At 52.8% G+C, this 23,388-nt stretch overlaps 3 protein-coding genes across 3 annotated transcripts; 1 reads left to right on the top strand and 2 right to left on the bottom strand.

Annotated features, from left to right (window-relative positions):
• Positions 1–210: 210 nt before the first annotated feature.
• On the bottom strand, positions 211–2,740 carry Iqcf1 (IQ motif containing F1). The gene is made up of 3 exons (XM_032911578.1): positions 2,691–2,740; positions 2,124–2,228; positions 211–657 (listed from the first exon to the last, which is right to left on the bottom strand). The coding sequence occupies exons 1-3, from the start codon at positions 2,691–2,693 to the stop codon at positions 217–219; spliced, it is 549 nt and encodes a 182-aa protein (XP_032767469.1). The 5' UTR covers positions 2,694–2,740; the 3' UTR covers positions 211–216.
• Positions 2,741–7,338: 4,598 nt separating this feature from the next.
• On the bottom strand, positions 7,339–17,419 carry Rrp9 (ribosomal RNA processing 9, U3 small nucleolar RNA binding protein). The gene is given in 17 exon segments (XM_032910483.1): positions 7,339–7,498; positions 7,603–7,676; positions 8,292–8,371; positions 8,453–8,598; positions 8,755–8,817; positions 8,900–9,034; positions 9,120–9,220; positions 9,676–9,768; positions 9,850–9,974; positions 10,813–10,939; positions 11,913–11,954; positions 12,044–12,111; positions 12,469–12,578; positions 15,963–16,047; positions 16,286–16,318; positions 16,321–16,590; positions 17,339–17,419. Coding segments are annotated over 16 exon segments (1,431 nt in total). The 5' UTR covers positions 16,376–16,590; positions 17,339–17,419; the 3' UTR covers positions 7,339–7,404.
• Positions 17,420–17,559: 140 nt separating this feature from the next.
• Parp3 (poly(ADP-ribose) polymerase family member 3) lies at positions 17,560–22,715 on the top strand. The gene is made up of 10 exons (XM_032910484.1): positions 17,560–17,968; positions 18,448–18,573; positions 18,753–18,941; positions 19,108–19,243; positions 19,336–19,562; positions 19,825–19,974; positions 20,127–20,213; positions 20,408–20,585; positions 21,660–21,815; positions 22,140–22,715. The coding sequence occupies exons 1-10, from the start codon at positions 17,792–17,794 to the stop codon at positions 22,307–22,309; spliced, it is 1,596 nt and encodes a 531-aa protein (XP_032766375.1). The 5' UTR covers positions 17,560–17,791; the 3' UTR covers positions 22,310–22,715.
• Positions 22,716–23,388: the final 673 nt, after the last annotated feature.

Raw genomic sequence — 23,388 nt, 5'->3', positions numbered from 1 at the left:
AAAAAAAAAAAAAAAAAAAAAGGAGGAGGAGGAAGAGCATCCAGTTTAGGTATCAAGTTAGACTCAAAGCTGAGGATGGAGATGAAAAGCCAGTCCAGCAAAGAGACAAGAACCTAGGGTTGCCGCTTCCCCGGAGCTAGTAAACAAAATGCCAAGACTTTCCCATCATGTCCTCCCAGAATTCGTTAGACAGAAACTCCACATGAATTTACCACCTCATTGCTTTATTGGGAGGGGAATACATTCGGTCACAATACAAGGCCCTGAATCCAGCAAGACCTCCAGCTCAAGATGCATCTGGCTGGCCGAAATTCGGTATTGGCCCTTGATGACACCCCGTGAAGAGCAAACATGGCACCTCCAGTAGGACTGGATGGTCCGGACAGCCTTGAGCAACCGGCAGTACCGCCTGCGGATGCGCCACATGCGGATCCAGGCCTGCAACCTGACGACTGCCCACTGCTCCTGTTGGAAGCTGTCCAGTGCAGACTGCCGCCTCTTCTCCATAATCCTTGTCAGTATCAGCCGCCACCAGCATTGAATGATCCAGGCTCTGAGGGCCGCGTGCAACAGCCCCCGACGTACCAGGGTGCCGCGCCACCAAGCTTGGATCTTTACAGCTTGGGCCTTTTCAGAAAGCTCCTGGTCTTTTTGGGACTTGCAAAGAAAAAGAGGGAATGCTCATTGAGTTTCCTCATCTACCTCAGCACAAGGAGATGCTGAGAAGGGCCCTGATTCCCTGTCAATCACTGCCTTTCCCTTCTTCCCTGAAATTCATAGCTTTGGTCAGGTCACTGGCTGGGACTAGAAGACTGGGTTGGTGTCCTGCCTCTGTCCTTCACCCTCTAGCTTCAGGCCACTAGCAGCTCGCCGCGTTCCTTGAGTCTCAGCCCTGACATTCCAGCTTTCCCACAGACTAGGTTGGCAGGCTGAGAGCAAAACCTGTGACCCTATGCACATGAAGTGGTTATGCCAGGCTGAGCCTGCCCACCTACCAGGTCCCTTGCAATTAGAACCTTCTAGGGCCTCTTGTTCATTTGTCCCTTTTGACTCTCCCCTAGTCCTCAACCTTCCCCTCACTTGTTGAGCCCTCATGTTACGTTTCTTTTTTTTTCTTTTCTTTTCTTTTCTTTTCTTTTCTTTTCTTTCTTTTCGGAGCTGGGGACCAAACCTAGGGCCTTGCGCTTAGCAAGCGCCCTACCACTGAGCTAAATACCCAACCCCTCATGTTACGTTTCTTTCAACTCATACAACCCAATCTTCTCTTCCTCATTCTCTGTCTCATCTTCTCTTCCCACCCTGCCCCCATTGCGTGTGGTGTGTGTGTGTGAATCTATGTGTGTGTATATGTGTGTGTGGGTGTGGATGTGTGTAGATGTATGTGTGTGAATGTGATTGTGTGTATGAGTATGTGTATATATGAGTGTTGAGTGTGTATGAGTGTGTATGAGTGTATGTGTACACGTGTGTATGCGTGTGAGCATCTGTGTGTGTGTATGTGTGTTAGTGTATGTGTATATGTATGTGTGTGTATGTGAATGTGTGTATGAGTATATGTGTATGTGTATGAGTGTGTGTATGTATATGTGTGCATGTGTGTATATGTGTGAGCATGTGTGTGAGTATAAGTGTGTATGTGTGCATATATGTGTGAATGTGTATATGAATGTGTGTGTATATATATGTATGTGTGCATATGTGTGTGTGTGTGCGTGTGTGTATATGTGTTGGGTCTATGGAATTTTTGCTGGCCTCAACCTCTCTCCTAAGTGTCTCAGCCTCCCATGATTGCCTGATGATTTTCACACTTCTCATCTTAATTAACAGGCAGACATATGTGCAGAAGGGTAAACATACACACGCAATTCTAAGCCAACTTCCCAACATCTTAGCTATTCTATTCCATAAACCTGTTCCCTGAATCAGCCCCAGTCCCTTGGTCTGAGCTGTCAGTTTTCCAGCTTCACACTAACATTGTCTGCTTTCCACTTCTGGACCAGAGTTTCAGCCCAAAAATTAAATGGGAGAGAGTGGTGGTAAGGAATTGTTTGCCCCAGCTCTGAGCTCTGGACCATGCAAAGGACAAGGGCCGGAGGAGATACCGAGGCCCAATCTCCTCCTACCTCTGCCTTCTCTGTTTCTGAGGACAGATCAGCTGGCTCCTGCTTCTCCTGAGGACCATCATCAGTGGGTGCATTAAGTTCTTCAGGCTTCTGCTGCTCCTCATCCTGTGCTCAGCAATTGGGGGAGTCAAGGGTGGGGCTGCCATCTCCCTTCACTGGTCTGTACCCGCACATCCCTGACTTCCAGAGCTCCCCAGACTCTCTCGCTTCCCATTACATTTTGTGAGCCAGGGTTTCTCTGTGTAGCCCTGGCTGTTCTGGAACTCGCTCTGTAGACCAGGCTGACCTGAAGTTCAGAGATTTGCCTGCCTCTGCCTCTGCCTCTGCCTCCTGCCTCTGCCTCTGCCTCCTGCCTCTGCCCCTCTGCCCTGCCTCTGCTCTGCCCTGCCTCTGCCTCTGCCTCTGCCTGCCTCTGCCTCTGCCTCTGCCTCCCAAGTGCTGGAATTAAAGGTGAGTGGCACCACCACACAGCTACTCCCTTCCTAGACTCTGAGGAATCAGAGGGTCCCCTCATCGGGAGACCTGTGGGGACATACAAGCATAATGTGTCTGCCCTCTCTTGCTCACCATTGTTCACGCATGGATTGGGTGTAGATGGTTCAAATCCCCTCAGGTCTGTGCTGCTCCAGTGTTGGCATGAGCAGGAAGCAGAGGAGGGTGGCCCATGATGTCACAAGGGCGGCTGTGACTCAGGCAGCAGTTGGGTCACTCCCAAGGAGAAGGCAGAGTGATGCCTGTTTGCTTGCTTGGTCTTTTTCTGCCATAAATAACCAGAACCCTGGCTTCAAGGCCAGAGTCACCAGAATCATTGGAATCATTGCTGTAAAGGTGTACAATGACCCATTGATAACACTTCGTTCACATTTTTGAGTAATCAATGATTTATTTCATGATTTATAGTCTGCACATACCTTTAGACAAGATGGGGCACATTCAGGGTGGTTTGGCCATAGACTGCTTATACCTTCAAATACTATATATCAAAAAGCAGTAAGTTAAGTCAGACATAGTGGCCTATAATTCCAGCACTCAGGAAGCTGAGTCAGGAGGATTGCTCTGGGGTCAAAGCTAGCTCAGAGTCTCAAAAGGTAAAAATGAGTTGATCTCTCTTACCTGGATACATCTGTAAGTAAAGAAACCTCAGATCACTGTGGCTACATCTGAGCAATATAAGAACAATGATACATGGATCTGAACATGAACGCAAGGGAGGCGAAGCATTTACACAACCACTGGTGAGGACAGAGGCACTGGATGGCTGACATACCTCACCCACCCATCCAGCGCCCAGGAGACCCCAAGAACCAGCCTAGCCCCGTCTCAGTTCTGGGTTGAGCGTTCTTTCTTCTGCCCTTACAGATGACAGGGATGCAACCCAACAGTGAGAGACAACGCCTACACAAGGGGAGCCCTTTCAGCTGCCCTTCCCACCTCCCAAAGACCCATCTTGGCAGCCTGAGGCCTGGAGTTCATTCGGAGTCATGCTCCCAGGAGTCACTGGGTAGTCCTTGCAGAATGTGCATGTTTAGTAGAGTAGGGGAGCATACTGAAGGGAGGGGTCATGTCGTGAGGATAGATGTGTCAGTGTGAAGTTAACGGGTGAGGGAGCTACAGAAGGCAGGATGTGGGCGTAGGTTACACAAAGATGCTTAGCCTCTGTTTGGAAAGGGTAAGGGACAGGACTTTGTGACGATTTTCTTTTTTACCTCTCAAATCACACACATACGGGGTTGGGGGGGGGTGTCATTTAAACTAAATTTTTTTGGACTTTCCAAACAGGGTTTCTCCAGGTAGCCCTGTCAGTAGACCAGGTTGACCTTGAACTCAGAGATCCGCCTGCCTCTGCCTTTAAAAAGACCTTTAAAGAGGTAAGTTGGCTGGAGAGATGGCTCAGCAGGTAAGAGACTGTTCTTCCAGAGGTCCTGAGTTCAATTCCCAGCAACTACATGGTGGCTCTCAACCATCTGTAATGGAATCCCATGCCCTCTTCTGGTGTGTCTGAAGACAGCTACAGTGTACTCGGACAAAATAAATAAATCTTTTAAAAAATGCTTTAAAAAAAGGAGGTAAGTTGGGGTCCGCCTCAAGGTCCTTAGGTCACTGACCTTGCTTCCCTTAGGACGGACTATTGCAGGGTTCACCCTGAGTCTCCGGCTTCTTACTGAATGATGTAATCTCTCATACATATGCTCCTACCATCTGCCTCGAGCAGAGGTCAGCTGACATTGACAATGAGCTACATTAACACAGCGGAGGAGAGCTCACGTTCTAAGAAAACACTGAGACCCCGATCAAGACACCTACGGGGCTGTGATTCTGGGACAGAAGGAATAATTGCCTAGCGTGACTCAGATTCCTCAGTGTCATTCTGGGTGGGAATGGTAGGAGATCCAGACATAAGAGACATCTGGGGGAGTTTACAGTCCCAAAGAAAAACTATTTTTTAAAAAGACATTTTTAAGGAGCTGGTGCTATGGCTCAGTGATGAAGAAAAATATATCTGTTATTGCAGAGACCAAGCCTCAGTCCCAGCACCCACACCCACGATTGCCTGTGACACCAGCCCCAAGGGATCACTGTCGTCTGCTGGCGTCCCAGGCCACTGCACTCACCCAACATCCACAGACATACAAGCACACACAGACGTAAAAATAATGAAGTACGCACAGAATTCCAAGATCTTAAAAGGGATGCGCCCAGCTTTTGTTTCTGAAAGCCGTGGAGATGAAGCGAGTTTCTTCTGCTGCCCTCCCAAGTCTAGCACTTTGTGATTTGTTTTCTGGAACTGTGTAGATGAAGTGACTAGGACCAAGTCACTTTGATATAGGGTGATTCTAGGAAGAAAACCATGTTTTCTTCGTAACTGGCCGTGGAGAATGCTCATGGCTGTGCTGCGGGCGATGCAGACACTGATAAAGGTGGCCGTATCACTCTGGAGTTAGAGGTCTGAGAGACCGAGTAGCATTAATACAGTGCTGAAGGGCTGCCACAGACAAAACTGCCTTTTACACTAGTCAGCACAGGTGCTTGTGCACTGTGTTCCTGAATACTCACTGGTTCTGGAATAATCCAGTCTAGACTTGAGGTCCCCAGTAGAAAGACAGGAACAACCTCGGTGTAGAAGAAAGAGCATAAGACCACTTGTCTTTAAGGGAGAATTCTTCACATCCCACAAAACTCTACAGACTTGGAAGGAGAACACTTTGTCTCTGACTTTGTGGTGGGGTCAGGAGCGCAGGCTGGAGGTGAAGCGAAGGCCAGGCTTCTCCCTCTCTTCCCAGGACACAGTGGGTAATGAGCTCAGACAAAACACCATCTCGCACCCTGGGAGTGCTCTTTCAGCCAGGACTGAACACGGATGAGAGAAGCCTGGGAGAGCGGCACAAGTCCTGCAGGACCAGAAGACAGGACTTGCTCTTCCTGCATGCACGAGCCAGGCTCCAGGACCTTCGGATCCATGGGAGGGCTGTGCCTCACCACACTCCCCGTCACAGGCTGAACCCAATCCTCATGGACACAGCTCCAAGGAGAGCTACTGATCACCAGAGGCTTGGAGGATGGCCAGTGGCAGAAGCAGGGGTAGGTGATCTGGGCAAGCCCGTTTAAGTGACACTGCCAGAGGCAAAGCACACACAAGCCACAGGCAGTACTTCAGTCACGCCACTGAGGAAACCCAAATGCAGACCTACGCACGGCCTTCCATTCCTGACTCTTCCTGTCTCCCAAGCAGGTGTAGCCTGGGACCCTCTCCCGTCTGACCTAGAATCCTGTTACCTGCCCAGAGCCTGTGGTTTTCCTCAGCACTCTACACTCTGGCTATTCTAGTCACCCATTCTTTTTAAAGATTTATTTTATGAATGAGTCACTGGAACTGTCCTCAGACACACCAGAAGAGGGCATCAGATCCCATTACGGATGGTTGTGAGCCACCATGTGGTTGCTGGGAATTGAACTCAGGTCCTCTAGAAGGACAGTCAGTGCTCTTAACCGCTGAGCCATCTCTCCAGCCCCCATAGTCACACATCTTTTTAAAAATATTAAAATTTAAAAAGGAATCTGCGCCACCCCGAACTGGTTGTCCTCACCTCAGGGAGCAGGTCACCGCTGGTCACTGCTCTCACATTGTCACCTGTCATCCACGAGCTCCACCTCCAAGCCCCCACATCAAACACATTGTCCCTGCCTCTGCTGCCTTCTCATTACTCCACACCTCGCCTGTCACGATACGGTTTCCCGATTGGACTCCCGTCCTCCCACTCCCCACCGCTGACCAGCAAGCACTCCTCCTAGCAGCTAGTTTTGTATTTATTTATCAGGATGGCACCTACCATGCATGTGGACATCAGAGTACTACTTCAGGGGTCAGCTCTCTCCTTCCACCGTCTGTGTCCTGAGGACTGAACTCAGGTCGTCAGGCTTGGCACAAGCGCCTTCACCCACTGAGCCATCTCATTGGCCCAGTTACCTTTTCGATGTGGCCCAGGATCAGTCACTTAGCTCCCAATCCTCTCATGGCTTCCTACCACACCAGAATAAAACCCCGGGACTTTCCAAGGACTCGAGGGCCCAGCCATCCTGGGAGAGGGGTGTGGGGACAGGAGGGGGGTTATCCATCTCTTTTCAGATTTCAAGACCTGCCCATCTGTCCTCCTCTTTGACCTCCCTACTCCCAGTCTCCCCCTCGTCCACTGCTGCACCCCATGACAGGAGTGAAGCCCCCAGATGTAAAGGCAGGCAGTATTCCTTTGACACACCTTCCCAGCAGGATCCTTGCCAAGCTCTATCCGACCGGAAATCTCTTCCCTGATTCTGACTTTGTCCCCAAGCACAGTAGACTCCCACTTCAGGGGCAGTGTATCCTTCCAGCTTCCTGAGCTGGACAGGCAGGGAAGTGGGGTCGGCCTGAACTGAAGGCTACGTGAACTTCCACGTGGTCCCCAGACCCCAGCTTGAGCCGTCCGTCACACAGGAATGCAAAGCGGTGATTCCTTGGCTGATGGGTGGGCAGCTCTGATGCCATCAGCCCAGTGGAGAGTGGCTGTCTAACTGCAAGGGCTGAGACTCCCAGTCCTCTGAGAACAAGCCTTCAGCTGAGAGCTAGCAGAGTCCTGCTCTTCCCAGGCCTCTGCCACCTCCTGGTCCTCACCACCACCACCACCACCACCACCACCACCCCTTACCCTCCCAGAAGCCAGAGGAACGGGGAAGAACAAAGTCTAAAAGAGGAGGCTTTAATACAAAAGGGGGCGGGACGGGGCCTGGAAATCCTTAAATAAGGGTGTCAGGAGCCAGCAACAGGGGACACGGGGACCCTTCGGAGCGGGATGATGCAGACTGAGTTCCGAGCCTCTTTGATCCTCCACCATCGACCCAGCCTGCAGAGAATGAATGACACTGATGCAGACCCACGACACCCCTCTCCTATTCCCGCCTAGCCCGAGCTGCCTTGCCCTCAGCCGCACGCCCATCACACACATACCTGTGTTCCTGTCCTACTCCAGCCACCAAGAAGTCCCCACCACTGGAGAACTTGAGGCTGTTGATAAATCCAACCTGAGAGAGAGGGACACAGTAAGACACTAGAACATTCCTCACCACAGCTCCCAAGAGCAGTCAAGAGCCTGGTAGACGGCCGCTGCCCCGTGCCCTGGTTAGGTGCACCAACCCTTTCCCTGAGGCCTCAGCCTCCTATCTGAAACGGTAGGAGAGAAGCACCAGCCAAGCAGGGAGGAGCTGAGAATTGAAGAGAGAGTGCCCATCAAGTGTGTCAAGAGCTACGTCGGGTCTGGCTCCTGGCACTGGGGTATTAGAAACCCCAGGACAATACTGCTGACCCAAGCTGTCACTTGGGTCATACCCACAGGTCACCCCAGTGTGGACAGTCAACTCCACAGAGCAGCCTGGTTCTCAAGCCAATCCCTACTACACAGAACCAATCCCAGCGCAGGCCCCACCACTCAGCTTGTACACAAAGGCAGGACAGGGCGGAGCCGGTAAGGGTTGGGGAATAGAGAAGGAGGGAAGAGGGAGTCCCTGACAGGCTCTGGGACAGACAGCCAAGTGGCCTTGCCCTGAAGAGACCTCTCTGGATGGGAAGAGCAGAGATTGCTCATTCCAGGGGTCTCCAGAGTCTTACAAAGACAGGCTAATGAGTTTAAGACCACCTACCAGGGGGATGTCACAGAGAGGATCAAGCTGCCGGAAGCCCTCTCCGCACTGCCAAAGTCGCACACAGGCATTATGGGAGCCTTGGAGGACAGAGAGTCAATGAGCAAGCCCTGTACCAGCTCACCCTAGCGCCCCTCCCACCCACCTCAGCAAGCACCCACCTGTGGCTACAAGGTCTGTATTAAGCAGGGCTGCCACGGACGATACCCAGAAGGGCTGCTCCAGGCCCGGCTCCCCGTGAAGCCCATGAGCTTCGCGCTGGAGGGCGAGTGGCCTCTTCTTGGAGAGGCCCCACAAGGCCACAGAGCTGTGGGTGAGGAAGGTAGTCTGAGGGGCAAGAGCCAGACAAAGGCATACAGAGAGGACCAAGCACATAGGCCAGCTGAGGGATGTGGCCCAAGGCCCAGCAGGCAGGAAGCACGGGTGGCAACAGTGGCCAGACACATCAGAAAGGAAATCTTACCCATCGTCTGCACCCGACACCATGTGCTCCTCGTTGATCAGATGGATGCAGTCAATGGAACCCCTAGAAAGAGAGGCTATGAGGGACACGGTCCAGCCCTCTCACTAGCCCACAGAGCCCGACACAGCCCAGCAGAATGCCTCACTGGTGGCCATAGAAGACAAGCTGAGATTCCTCTGGGATCTTCCACACACGCACGGTCCCGTCCCGGCCCCCGGCTGTCACACAGCACTCTCGGCTCAAGGCGTCCAATGCAGCCACAGCATCCTGGTGCCCGAACCTGGAGAAGAGCAGAGCAGGAAGGGAGGGTGTCACAGTGACTCAGGCACACGTGACCCTGTGCGTGCTAGTGCCTGGGCACTCACAGCGTCTCCACATAGGAGTTCTCGGCTGCATTCCACACCTTCACAGAGCGGTCGTGGGAAGTGCTGTAGAGCTGGTGGGTACCTCTTCGGAAGGCCAGTCCCTAGAGGGAACCGAGAGGGGTCAAAGGGTATGGACTGCGGAGGGCAGGCCCAGAGAGGCTCTCCTGAAAGTAAACCACATGACCTAGGATCCTGCTCCCCCAGAGCACTCCGAGTACCACATAACCCCGTGTGAAGCCAGGAACACTCCCGCCTGTCCCCAGACAGCTACCTACCCTCAGGCCCTCCGTGGCCCCGATATCAGCTGACCATGGTCTCCCTCCCTCCCCATCTCTTCAGCACACTCGTGTCTTTCACACACCTCTCACTACCCAGAGAGACCTCTGCAGACAAGCCTGGGGCCTGGGGCCTGGGCCTGGGGCCTGGGCCTGGGGCCTGGGGCCTGGGCCTGGGGCCTGGGCCTGGGGCCTGGGCCTGGGGCCTGGGGCCTGGGGCCTGGTGGGCACACTGAGCAAGCATCCCATGCTAGGCAGGTGGTCAATATCCAGAGCCTCACCGACACGGCGTCCCGGTGTCCTGTGAAGGTGTACAGGTGCTGGCAGCTCTGGGCCTCCCATATCAGAATGAGCTTGCTCCGGTCTCCAGAGGCCTGTGGGAATGAAGGTGATGGCCACAGGCACATACCGCACCCCAAACGTCCCCCCTGCCCACAGGGCCAACCCAGTCTTACGAGGTACTTGCCATCAGAGGAGATGGCCATGCACAGGATGTGGCTGCTGTGGCCTGAAGGCTGCCCCTGGGTGCCCTTCTTGGCTCGAGGGATCACATGCAGCTTCCGCCCAGTCTCTACACTCCCTGCCACCAAGACAGGAAAGACGTTACCGGGCTACCGGACAGGGCTGGCTGCTCAGAACCTCCCCTCCCCCAGAATGAAAGGGCAGCACAGACACGGGTCAAGGAAGGATCCTGCACAGCTGTGAACCTCTGCACAAGTCACCTTGGTCTCATCTGCCAAAAGGAGGTGACAGTCCCCAAGGGCAGCCATGACTTCCAAAAGAGGAAGAACACAGAACTGCCCTGGAGCACGGACATATTGCTCAGTGGGGACCACCTGCAATGTGCACCTAAATTCAATCCCCAGAACCCCCTCGATTCCTACAGATCATCTTCTGACATCTCTACGTGTGAGCTGGGGCGTATGTGCACACCACACACACAAGATAGATAAAAGCATTAAAAAGAGGAGGAGGAGGTGAAGGAGGAGGAGGAGGAAGAGGAGGAGGAAGAAGAGGAGGAGGAGGAGGAAGAGAAGGAGGAGGAAGAAGAGGAGGAGGAGGCGGAGGAAGAGAAGGAGGAGGAGGAGGAGGAGGAGGAAGAGGAGAAGGAGGAGGAACAACGCACACTGGGAGCACTAACCGCCCCCTCTGATGATGGTGGGAGGTGAGGACTATGCTCAGGTGTGGAGGGCTAAGAACCCAGAAGGACCGAGGACTCCATCCAAGTCCGTGCAGAGCTTCAAACACCTTCTAATCCGATTGCCCGGTTGAGGCCTCAGCTCTGTGCCCACAGAGCTCAGAGACCTGGCTGCTAGAAGCTCCTACTGCCAATCGCAAAGACCCTCCAGGGTAGCAGCTGTCTAGAAGCTCCCATCATCAGCTCCACCCCAGGCTCACACCCTCAAGGTCTCACTCACACTTTATGATGGTGCAGTCTTTGGCAGCAGAGAAGATGGCCAGGTCATCGGGAGTGATGACCAAGCACGTAATGGAGAGCTGGTGGCCACGCAAAACTCGAATGTCAGTGGGAGCTGGGGCCTGGATCTGCAGAGACAGAGACTAGGTCACTGCAGTAGGAGCCATGAAGTCACTGCTCAACTAGAACCCACCTACCCTACCCAGAGGAAACCAGAACCCAAGGCTACAAGATAAGACACTTGCATACCTGACCATGCCTGCCCAAGTGTCCACTGTTCTCTACAGAGCCAACAGCCTAAGAAACACTAAGCCAACTGCTTACCGACCACATGAGCACACTGACTCTACCCATATACCAGTGCCCTGCACACTCACTGACTCTACCATATACCAGTGCCCTGCACACTCACTGACTCTACCATATACCAGTGCCCTGCACACTGACTCTACCATATACCAGTGCCCTGCACACTCACACTGACTACCCATATACCAGTGCCCTGCACACACACTGACTCTACCCATATACCAGTGCCCTGCACACTCACACTGACTCTACCCATATACCAGTGCCCTGCACACTCACTGACTCTACCCATATACCAGTGCCCTGCACACTCACTGACTCTACCCATATACCAATGCCCTGCACACTCACTGACTCTACCCATATACCAGTGCCCTGCACACTCACACTGACTCTATTATATACCAGTCTACCTGACATACATATACCAGTGCCCTGCACACTCACTGACTCTACCCACATATACCAATGCCCTACTCATATACCAGTGCCCTGCACACCACACTGACTCTACCATATACCAGTGCCCTGCACACACACTGACTCTACCTATATACCAGTGCCCTGCACACTACCATATACACTGACTCTCCCCCATATACACAGTGCCCTGCACACTCACACTGACTCTACCCATCTACCAGTGCCCTGCACACTCACACTGACTCTACCCATCTACCAGTGCCCTGCACACTCACACTGACTCTACCCATCTACCAGTGCCCTGCACACTCACACTGCCCTGCACACTCACACTGACTCTACCCATATACCAGTGCCCTGCACACTCACCTCCTTTGCCACCGATTTCTGTAACCTGCCTCTCTGCTCGAGCTGCAAAGAGAGAAGAGAGGAATGAAGACCCGGGGTAAGGCCCAGTCTTCCACCACACCCACACCCCCACACCCCGCTCCCCTACTCACCACATCCTCCTTCAAGCGCCCGGCCACCTGATCCTCCTCAAATGCACGGGCTTCAGCCTTCTCCTCCTCTGTGCAGGATAGAATGGTCCGCAAATTCAAGGCTGTGGTCCCCTTTCCCCCATGTCTAGCCCTCCACCCAAGGGTTGGGCTACAAGTGCCGATCTTATAGAAAGTTCCCGGTGCCTCAGCAGTTCCTGCCTGCCTTTGTTTAGACTGAGCTTGGCTCCCCAAAGGTCTGGTCTGTCCCAGGACATACTGGCCCATTAGAGATCCTAGCCACCCTCTGCAAGGTAGCCAACACCAGCAGCACCAGTGACCATGGGAACCCACATGACTGGCCCATCAGGTGTCTGGGGCTGCAACACGGGCAGGAGGTAGGCTCTGGTCTGCCAGAGACCTTGGCCTTCATCAAGCCAGCGGCTCACCTTGCTGCCTAAGCTGTTCTAGGTAGAGTTTGGCCAAGCGTAGCTTCTTTTCCTGTGCGGTCTCTTCCAGCTCTTCCTCCTCCTCTTCCTCTGTTTTCCTTGGAGCCAAGCTGTGGGAAGAAGGGATAGAGTCTAAGGGAATGGCCCCCCTCATCTGGCCACTAGAACTATGCTTCCTCAATGCCAGCCTTGCCCCTGCCAACCCTCAGGGCCAATGACACACATGCAGAAAACAAAAGGACATGACTTCCCCAACTGAGAGGTCCTACTCAGCGTCCAGCCCAAGGTCATCAAAACAGCCAGCTCCCAACACCAGGAAATTATCACAACATCTCAACAAAAAGGGAAAGAGAAGATTCCACAAGCTTCCAAGAGAAGCCAGGTTGTATACAAAAGATCAGAAGTAAAAGGTGGCAGGCCTGCAGGCTTAGCTTAGTGGCAGAGTAAAGAAGCATCCTTGAGGCCCTGGGGTCCACAGCCAGTGCAGGGGAGAGGGAGGGAGGGAAGAGAAGGAGGAGGAGGGGAGGAGGGCGAGGAGGAGGAGGTGGAGGAGGGAAAGGAGAAAGAGGAGGAGGAGGAGGAGGAGTAGGAAGAACCAGGATAAACTGGTGACCAATGAAGACATGGCCATGGGTATGGCTCAGTGACAGAGTGAGGTCCTGAACTTAATCACCATCCACCAGAAAATCACATTGTCAAGCCAGGTAGAGTGGCACACCTAAAATCCTAGAATTTAGAAGGCTAAGACAAGGAGACTACAAGTTCAAGGTCAGCCTGAGCTAGAATAAGAAAGACTATCCCTAAAACTCCCAGCTAAAAAGACATTGTCAGGTATACAGAGTGACAGGGAATTGATCCTGTCCTTCTACTGAGCTTCCCAAATTAAAGGAGAAAAGCACAGGATACTGAAAACAGGAAATGCAACATACAGAACAGAGAAGGCAAATGCCAGGATGACAACCCCTCCAAGACAGAGAATGGCTAGTCCCAAAGGAACCCCAGACACAGACATACTGGGGCTGCCCTGGCCCTGCTGCTCCTGCATCCTCCCCCAAGGACTGGGCTCCAAGTGAATCCTAAGCAGAACTAACTAAGCCATGTATGATGAGTTTCTGGCTGTCCCTTCTAAGCCCCAGTGTCCCTGGGCCAGCTCAGGACACTCCCTTCACTCAAAGACAGGTCCGGCTTTGACCTGTTCCTGGGAGCTTGAGGTAGGAGCTGAGAACTCTCGAGCCAGGAGTCCAAGGCAGCTGCACCCTCTATCGCAAGCCTGCAGACATCCGGTCTGCTGCCCGCTGTTTCTCAGCACCCTTGCCCAGGACTTCCACCAGAAGGGATTTTAAAACCTGTGAGGAACAACAGTGTCCTGGAGCATGTCCCAGCACTCATCAGGCTGAGGAAGGCAGAGCTCTCTGAGTTTGAGGCCAGCCTGGTCTACATAGCAAGTTCCAGGATAGCCAGAGCTACAAAGTCCCTGCCTTTAAAAAAAAAAAAAAAGTCTGAGGAAGAGTAAGGCCAGCGTTATTGTCCTTCCTGAATGTGCCCAGACCAATCAGACTCTTCTTTAAGGTCACACACACAGAAAAGCAGACCGCTGGTTAGAGGTAAGGGGGCTCAGACTTTATACCTCAAACTCAAGAGATCTGTCCGCCTCTGCCTCCAGTTGTTGGGGATTAAAGGTGTACACCACCATGCCCAGCATCACCCTTTGTTAAAAAATCCCTTTTGAAAGAAACACTGGGTTGGGGATTTAGCTCAGTGGTAGAGCGCTTGCCTAACAAGCACAAGGCCCTGGGTTCGGTCCCCAGCTCCGAAAAAAAAAAAAAGAAAAACAGAAAGAAACACTGTCTCAGCCCTGAATTTAATATGTGTATACATTTATTTTTACTTTTGCCCATGTTAGAAGATCAGCAGAAGAAAATGGGGTGGTGATTCTGTAGTTAATTAAAATACTGAAGAGTGGGTAAAGATTGGTCAGGAAAAAAATGGCTGATCAGCTGAGAGCTCTTGCTGCTCTTACAGTCCCAGCACCCCTCAGGTGCTGTCACAACCACCTGACATGACAGTTTCAGGGGATCCAATGTCTCAGGTTTTCCCTGGGCATCAGCATGTAGGCAGTGCATACAAACTCGCACACACGGGCACAAATAAAAACAAACAGAAACCAAAGTGTTTAGCACGGGTCCTGGAGGCAGAAACAGGCAGATGTCTTTGAGGTTGAGGCCAGTCTGATCTATACGGCTAACTTCAGGACAGCCATGGCTACATGGAAAGCCCTTGCTTGCCTCAAAAAAAGTTTCTATGAGCAAGTTAAGATAACACATATTCGGGCTGGAGAGATGGCTTAGCGGTTAAGAGCACTCACTGCTCTTCCAGAGGTCCTGAGTTCAAATCCCACCAACCACATGGTGGCTCACAGCCATCTGTAATGAGATCTGATACCCTCTTCTGGTGTGTCTGAAGATGGCTACAGTGTACTCATATAAATAAATGAATAATAATAATAATAAAAAAGGCAACACATATTCACTTTTAGAAGCAGAATTGATAGCCAGGTCTGTCTGTAATCCTGGTACTCAGGAGGCAGAAGCAGGCAGAGCTCTTGAGTTCAAGGCTAGCCTGGTCTACAGAGTGAGTTTCAGGATAGCTGCTACAGAGAAATCCCGTCTGGGGGTATACTACAGAATTACTAAATCCTTTTTATACAGAAAGTTTCAGGATTCCCGGGACTAAGAATCTCTACCCCAGGTATAATACCCTATCCTTGGAAACCCTGTAGCCATCCGCATGACTAGCTGAATGAAGAAGACTTCAAACCTCCCTCAACTCCATATGTATGTCACCTGCCCGCTCATCTTTTCAGCCTCCCACCCTGGCACACTAACACCCCAGACTTGTCACGGATCCCTGAACCTCTTCCCTACTGCTCCACCACACTCCTCATCTCTCCAGGCTCAACTTTTAAAAAGGCTTCTTCCGTTCTCACAACACATGCCTCCAAGACACATGCCTCCCTACACCGCCTCTCTCCACTTGCCTGCTCGCCTGTGTTCCTAACGGTGAAACAAGTCCCTAATGTTAGAAAGGCTACATGTGTGACAATACACTCTCTAGCTTTAATTCTTCAGAAAGTTGAAGCTGTAGGATCATTTGGACAAAACTCATCTCAAATGGAGTCCAAGGACTCCAGTCATGTGGTGCTGTGTGAAAACCAAGATGTGTTCTGTACACTTTACCCCTTGCCTCTCAATCAATCCAGCCCTGTGCCTGCCTCCATGTCATGAAGCGAAAAAAGGTCTCAGGCTCTCCCTCCCCCAGGGGCCCAGGGTCCTTCCCATAGACTCGCATTAGAGATAAACGACATTTCACTGCCAGAAATTGAAGGAAAGACCCAGGATCTCGAGCCAAACACCCACCTCTGTTACCAGTCGCACCGAGTTTTTTAGTCACCATGAGCCTCAGTTTATCCTTTCTCTCGGTAGAAAATAACTCACCTCTCACTCTCAGAATCGCTGGAAATCTCTTCATTCATTTTGCCGCCACCTTTGGATTTGCCTCTGCTTGCAGCAGAGTCTACCTGGAAATACAACGATCCTTTCTTGGTCAAGAGCCCTGGGACTGAGAAAGGAACCTGGCACCTAGACCTGGCCAAGCAGACGGTTTTCCAGGATTTGGTGGGTGGAAGAAAAGAGATGGAGGCTCCCTTCTGAAAGAGCCCTTGGAGAAGATACACACATGCTCCGGTGGGGCCCTAGGATGGAAAATGATGTCCCAGTAACCAGATCAGTCGCGCCCAGGAAAAAACACCATGCTCTTTTTCGCCGCCGCTTGCCGTCCACTGGGGCGCCCTGCCTGGAGCTGGCTTTGCCTGTTTACGAGTTGCCACGGCGGTCGACATACTGTTCATCAAGGTGCCGCAGCCTCTACTGAAGAATTCACATGGCTGCTAAACCCCGGCCACATGGCAAGACCCGAAACACTGATAGGTTCCCACGGCGAGGCGGGCCCCGCCTTCCGCAGCTCCATTGGGCCCTTTAGAAGATCCTGTCACGCCTCCAATCGTCTATTGGACCGGTTCAGTTAGCCACGCCTCCAAGAACTCCTATAGGCTCCGTCGCCAGCCTGGAGTAGGAAGCAAGTCTCTCCTGCTGTTTCCGGCCTGGACCTGTGGCGCTTGCGCTCTGCTAACTCCCGGCTTCCAGGGAGGGGTGGGGCCAGGAGGGGATGCCTGTGCTTGCGTATTATGGCCACAAGGGGGAGCCAGAGGTGCGGGGTTCTGTGATTCACCCCCCCCTCCCTGCCCCCGCTGGGGCGGCGATAAAGCTAACCCAGCCAGGCTTCTAAAACATAGGGAATGGATTTCCGGCAGCTCTGGAGAGGAGACAGTATCCGAACCCAGAGCCAAACTCACTGGGCAAATAACATGCTGCGTGTGCCTAATCAAAGCTACATGAGGGGCGAGTCAGTCCCTGCGGCTTTCGATATGTCTAGATTAGTGTCTTCTCATCTGTAGGACCGGTCACCAACCTCGGCCTACCCAGCCTCTGACTCACCCCACTAGCGGCCAAATAACTGGAATTCTACACCACCCCTAAGCTCTTTCCCCTCCTCTGGTGGTTGCTGGGAAATCCCTACCAAAGACAAACCGAAAGCTCACGAAGGGTCACTAGATGGGAGCCCAGACTTGGAACTTGTTTCTTAGGAGGCGCACTCAGAATTCCTAATACCAGACGGAATAACAGCCACCTCTTCAAGGTTCCGTTTCTTTTCGGTGAGTGTCCTCTGGCCCTACCCTGGAGTCCTCCACAGGGCAGGGAAGGGCGGGTTAAAGTGGCTTTTGCTCTCTGGCAGTTAGTTGAAAGCCATTTACCTGAAACCTTGGCTGGCACCCCAGAACTCTAGACTGTTAGCAAAAGGCTTCTACACCACTTGGTCCTAAGCTCTAGAGAGGTAGATCCGGCTGCAGAGCTACATATAGAGTCCTTGTCCTATAGTTCAGATGATTCAGCCCTTGCCAGATGACTGACAGAAAGAGGAAATGTTCTAGAAAGGGAGGTGCCCCAGAAGTGGGAGGGGTGAGCCTCACTTTCTTTTTCTACCATTTCAGGGCACACCTCAAGCAGGAGAGAGTAGGGAGGCAACTTCTCCCTAACCCCAGGGTGGGCAGAACTGACCGGGGTTCCTTAACCTTGTACTTGCAACTTAGGGAGGAGCATCTCTGAGGTATGAAGTGCAGTTTTGAAGATGGGGATTTGTATACCAAGGAGGAGTAGGAGAAAAAAGGCAAATCTGAACGCTCCCTATCTCTTGCCCCAGGAGAGCCATGGCTCCAAAACGGAAGTCTTCCGTGGAAACCGAGGGCTCCAAGAAGCAACGACAGGGCACAGGGGAGGAAGGCAGCTTCCGGTCCACTGCCGAGGCTCTCAGAGCAGCTCCTGCTGGTAATCGCATCATCCGTGTGGATCCCTCATGTCCACTCAGCCGGAACCCCGGAATTCAGGTGAGCTGAACCCATACACAGCCTTCTCCTCCTCGCGTTCTCCGTCCTAGCCCAGTAGCTCCGTGTCTCTCAGAAAGCCAGGGATTGCATACATGTCTTCTGAAGACCACCAAGGTGGGCTGCTATTCCATCAGGTCAAGGTGTATCATGTCTGACCACCAGACACTAGGATGTTGCCTCTTGCATAACACTCAAGGAAGGGGCCTGACTCAGTTTCCCCAGGACCCTCCTCCATGTTCCCTCAGACTCAGCCCTCAGGGCAGAGCCAGGTCCTTTCCAGATTCCTCCAACCCAGGAAGCATCTCTCTCCAAATTCCCATGCCCACAACAGGGGCTTCATCACATCCAGTCAGACTGTGACCCCAAGAGCAGAGTCACCCAGTGCCAAACAAGTCCCACCCCATCCCCACCCCGATGTTCCCCAGTGTGACACCCAGCCCATGCCCAGCCAAGCTGCCTTCTGGACTCTCTCTACACAGGTCCACGAGGACTACGACTGTACCCTGAACCAGACCAACATCGGTAACAACAATAATAAGTTTTACATCATCCAGCTGCTGGAGGAGGGCGGTCGCTTCTCCTGCTGGAATCGCTGGGGCCGAGTGGTGAGTGAGCCATCACCAGGGCTGCCCTCCCCCACGTTCCCTCCTCTGGGCACACTTCAAGGGGATCCAAAGAGCCACCCTCTCACTCCATCTCCAGCTGTTTTCAGAGGCCATCGGCCCAGCCCAGAGGCCGGCAAACATTTTTGGTGGAGTGCACCCCTGAAAGTTGTCCCTTGCAGGGAGAGGTGGGCCGGAGCAAGATGAACCACTTCGGCTGCCTGGAAGATGCAAAGAAGGACTTTAAGAAGAAATTTTGGGAGAAGACTAAAAACAAATGGGAGGAGAGAGACCACTTCGTGGCCCACCCCAACAAGTACACACTTATAGAAGTTCAGGGAGAAGCAGAGACCCAAGAGGCTGTAATGAAGGTGAAAGGGCAGTAGAGGGCAGTAGGGGGCAGGAGGGGGACAGAGGGAAGGGACTGCCTGCCGCACATCCTCACACCCTCGAATCCCAGCCTCCCTGTCTGACCTCAGCCTTTTTTAACATCCTGCCCTGTGTGGGCGCCCTGCCCAATGGCTCCTGCCCATGCAGCCCTTATCTCCCCAGGTGGACGGCCCAGTGAGGACTGTGTTTAAGCCCTGTTCCCTAGACCCTGCCACCCAGAAACTCATCACCAACATCTTCAGCAAAGAGATGTTCAAGAACGCTATGACCCTCATGAACCTGGGTGAGGAGGAGCTCTCAGCAGGGTGACGGGGCCCCTGATATCAGGGGCTACAGGGCTGAGTTCATCCCTTCATCCCCCACCCCCACCCCCAGATGTGAAGAAGATGCCCTTGGGAAAGTTGAGCAAACAGCAGATTGCTCGTGGCTTCGAGGCCTTGGAAGCTCTAGAGGAGGCCATGAAAAACCCCACAGGGGACGGCCAGAGCCTGGAAGAGCTGTCCTCCTGTTTCTACACGGTCATCCCACACAACTTCGGCCGTAGCCGACCTCCACCCATCAACTCCCCTGACATTCTTCAGGCCAAGAAGGACATGTTGCTGGTGAGGGCTTGCTGGCCCAGAGGATACCAGGCAGGCTGGGCAAAGATGAGAGAAGCAGATGGTCACGTGGTCCAGAGGGATAGGCAGCAAGGGGCAGGCTGAGAGCCAAGGGAGGGTAGAGCCAGACAGAGAGATGGGGTGGGGATGGAACAGCGGAGGCTGGTGGCGGGGGGGGGGGGGGGGGGTATGAGTCACATGGGAGGGGCTGGGCATGGAAGTGGAAGCCCATCGGGCAGGCAAGGTCCAGCGCCTATTCTCTTAGGTGCTAGCGGACATCGAGCTGGCGCAGACCTTGCAGGCAGCCCCTGGTGAGGAGGAGAAAGTAGAAGAGGTACCCCATCCACTGGACCGAGACTACCAGCTCCTCAAGTGTCAGCTTCAACTGCTGGACTCTGAGGAGTCCGAGTACAAGGTGAGCGCTGCCCACTTGTCCTTCAGATACCGAGGGAGCTCTAGCTTGCAGCATTCTCTCCTGTGTGCCCAGACGTAAGGAGAGCTCCGGAGTGGGAAGACCACAGGGCACTGGTCCACAAGTCTCCCACCTTTGGCCTTTGCTCTCCACAGGCCATACAGACCTACCTGGAACAGACTGGCAACGGCTACAGACGCCCAGACCTGCAGCATGTTTGGAAAGTGAACCGAGAAGGGGAGGTGAGGGAGATTCAACCCCTATACCACTACCCTGTCCCTTAGAGGGATAACATTTACTTATCTGCCCCCTGCTGAGCTGGTTTAACAACCCTGACCAGTTTCCACCAGATTGAGTGTACGCCCGTGACCGGTGGGAGGGATACCTGAACCCTCACGAGGCATGTCGCTACCATTTTCTACTTCCCCCCACTCAGGGAGACAGATTCCAGGCCCACTCCAAACTGGGCAATCGGAGGCTGCTGTGGCATGGCACCAACGTGGCCGTGGTGGCTGCCATACTGACCAGTGGGCTCAGAATCATGCCGCATTCAGGTGGTCGTGTTGGCAAGGGTATCTATTTTGCCTCGGAGAACAGCAAATCAGCTAGCTATGGTGAGGCACCCCTGGGTCGAGACCAGGGTAGGGATGGAGGCACCAAGACAGACTCAGCTGAGTCCTGAGAGATAAATTCTGAGGGCCTTACTGACCAGAGTACGCCATGAGGTGTCCCAGGGCTCAGGGACTCTGAAGAAGGACCTGGCAGTGGGGATGTGTCATCCTAGAAGAGAGGAGACAGATAAGAAAGAGCAGTCTCCAGAGTAAGAGAAATCCTGAAGGGGAGGGGTGAAGGCTCTGTGGGCGGGGTCTCAGCAGGCCAGCTCGGTCTGTGTGGAAATTCACAGCAGTATCAGGTGAAGAGGGACAGGGACATGGGACCATCAAGGGAGCCTTCACAGAGAGCCTGGGTTGGATGTGCACTTGAAGAATCTTGTGACTGGAGCAGTAGAGAGGGCGATAGCAGCTGCACCCTGTCCCTGTCTCTCTGTCTCTGTCTCCCTGTCTCTCTCCCTCCCTCTCTGGGCACTGGCTCTGGCCTCAGGGCTGCAGAAATGGGAGAAAGAACTCATGAGCCGGGTGTGTGAGGCAGTGCGGTAGTATGTGGGGAAAGGTCAAAGGTAACTCCACTTACTTCTAAGTTCATGAGCAGGGTATCCTCCACTTTAGTGACCTTATCAGCCCAGGCTGTCCCGATCAGTGGAGGGTGCGATGATCACCTTCCAGTCCAAGAAAGCAAGGGTCTAAGCAAAACAAACGGGGCTCAAGATGACAGAGTATCCCAAGAAAGACTGGCTATGGGGCCTCAAGAGAACCAATCAAAAGAGTCCGTGGTGGGGCCTGAGGGAGGTCAATGAGAACGTGAATAAGGTAGGCCAGGGAAATGTACCCCTCCCTAGCTCCCAGGCTGGGATGCCATGGCTGACTCAGTTAGCCGAGAGCCTATGGGGGCCGAGCCGCAGGGGACAGGGAGGAGCCTGAAGTGGGAGGGGTCAGGCCAGGATGTGCTGGAAGAACGCGAGTGCTTCCTTGGGCTGCAAAACTGGGGGGAACAACAGCGCCACTGCAGCAGAGATGAGGGAGGGACCTGAGCTGCCGCCTCCTACCGCTGAGGCCTCTGTGTTCCCCTAGTTACTGCCATGCGCTGTGGGAGCCACCAGGTGGGCTACATGTTCCTGGGCGAGGTGGCCCTCGGCAAAGAGCACCACATCACCATGGATGATCCCAGCTTGAAGAGTCCACCCCCTGGCTTTGACAGCGTCATCGCCCGAGGCCAAACAGAGCCTGGTGAGCCCCGATATTAGGCCTATCTCCGGCTAAAAGTAGGGTTGACATAAAAGTAAGACAGCAGAGAGAGTAGACTATAGAGAGATTAAAAAAAAAAATATGCAGGAACTGATTCCCTGTGTCAACCCAGCAAACACTGTAACAACTCTCTCCAGGGTGGCTGAGAGGGCTATAAAGAATCACGTCATTGGCTGAGTGCTAGCCTAAGGATTTTCCCAGGGAAGAGTGGGGGATAAGGTAGCATTTTCTGTAGCAAGTGGCAAGTCATAGGAAACAAAGTAGCCCTAGGCGCCAGTGACCCAGTTGGCCCGCCATCCCTTGCAGATCCAGCCCAGGACATTGAACTACAGCTGGATGGGCAGCCCGTGGTGGTGCCTCAAGGCCGACCTGTGGCATGCCCATCCTTCAAAAGCTCCAGCTTCAGCCAGAGTGAGTACCTCATCTACAAGGAGAGCCAGTGCCGTCTGCGCTACCTGCTGGAGATTCGCCTCTGAGCTGCTTGCCCTCCCCAGGTCCAGCCCTGGCGGGCCACGATCTTCACCCTCCTCTCTCTGACTCTCATATCATATCACTTTGTCTGCCTCTCAAGAATACAGCATGTGCCAGGCACACTGACACACACCCGTAGCCTCAGCTACTCGGGGCGGAGGCAAGAAAAACACTTTACCCTGAGATTTGGAGTCCAGCCTAGGCTACACAGTAAGACATGTCTCAAAAAAATTACAACGGTTAAGAGCCCTGACTGCTCTTCCAGAGGTCCTGAGTTCGGTTCCCAGCAATCATATGGTGGCTCATAACCATCTGTGATGAGATCTGATGCCTTCTTCTGGTGCGTCTGAGGACAGCGACAGTGTACTCATATATAATAAATAAATAAATAAATCTTTAAAAAGAATCACAGTCATGAGTCAAAGCCAATATTTTGAAGCAGGGTATGATTCACTGCTATGATCCCAGTACTTGAGAGGCTAAGACTGGAGAATCACTGTGAGTTCAAGGTCAGCCTGGGCTAAATGGTGACCCTGACTCAGAAATATAGAAGCCAATGTTCACGTCGGTGATGGACTGTACATGCTAAGATTATACCACCTAATGACACCGCTGTCATCTCAGTCTATGTACACAGAATCTACCCACAGTGACAGAACTGCTCCATGTCATGTTCATGAGAACCTGTCACCATCACGAGGAAAACGACTTCACATTGGCACTGTCTAGTCAGTGCTGTGCAGTAGATTCTTAAGCTCATTCCTCTTGTCTGACTGAATTTTGTACACACATCTCCCTCTGCTCTTGAGTCCAGCTTTTTTAGGCTTCGCATATAGGTGGTATCAAGTGCTGTTTGTCTTTCTGGGCCTGGCTAACCTAACATCTTGCAGGTCCTCCCATGTTGTTTCAAACAACGGCATTTCCTTCCTTTTAAAGGCTAGATAGTATTCCGTCGTATGTTCACACATTTTCTTTGCCTATTCACCTACTGAGGGGCACAGGATGATGTGCACGTTGGTTGTTGTGAACAGGGCTGAAAACCAGCAACCCACTGGTTTCATTTCCTTTGGAATAGTGGTATTGC

Source organism: Rattus rattus, chromosome 8, assembly GCF_011064425.1.
Source record: "Rattus rattus isolate New Zealand chromosome 8, Rrattus_CSIRO_v1, whole genome shotgun sequence".
NCBI classification, from domain to species: Eukaryota; Metazoa; Chordata; class Mammalia; order Rodentia; family Muridae; genus Rattus; species Rattus rattus.
The sequence above is the reverse complement of the archived record's forward strand: the minus strand, read 5'-3'. Positions and strand labels throughout refer to the sequence as shown.

What these genes read in the sequence shown, in the direction of transcription:
- Iqcf1 (XM_032911578.1), bottom strand. An exon ending in CAGAAACAGAGAAGGCAGAG is followed by an intron (nt 658 to 2,123) that starts GTAGGAGGAGAT and finishes TTTCTTTGCAAG; the next exon opens with TCCCAAAAAGACCAGGAGCT.
- Parp3 (XM_032910484.1), top strand. Translation starts at nt 17,792, where the DNA reads ATGGCTCCAAAACGGAAGTCTTCCGTGGAAACCGAGGGCTCCAAGAAG. An exon ending in GCCGGAACCCCGGAATTCAG is followed by an intron (nt 17,969 to 18,447) that starts GTGAGCTGAACC and finishes CTCTCTACACAG; the next exon opens with GTCCACGAGGACTACGACTG. An exon ending in TATGACCCTCATGAACCTGG is followed by an intron (nt 19,244 to 19,335) that starts GTGAGGAGGAGC and finishes CCCCACCCCCAG; the next exon opens with ATGTGAAGAAGATGCCCTTG.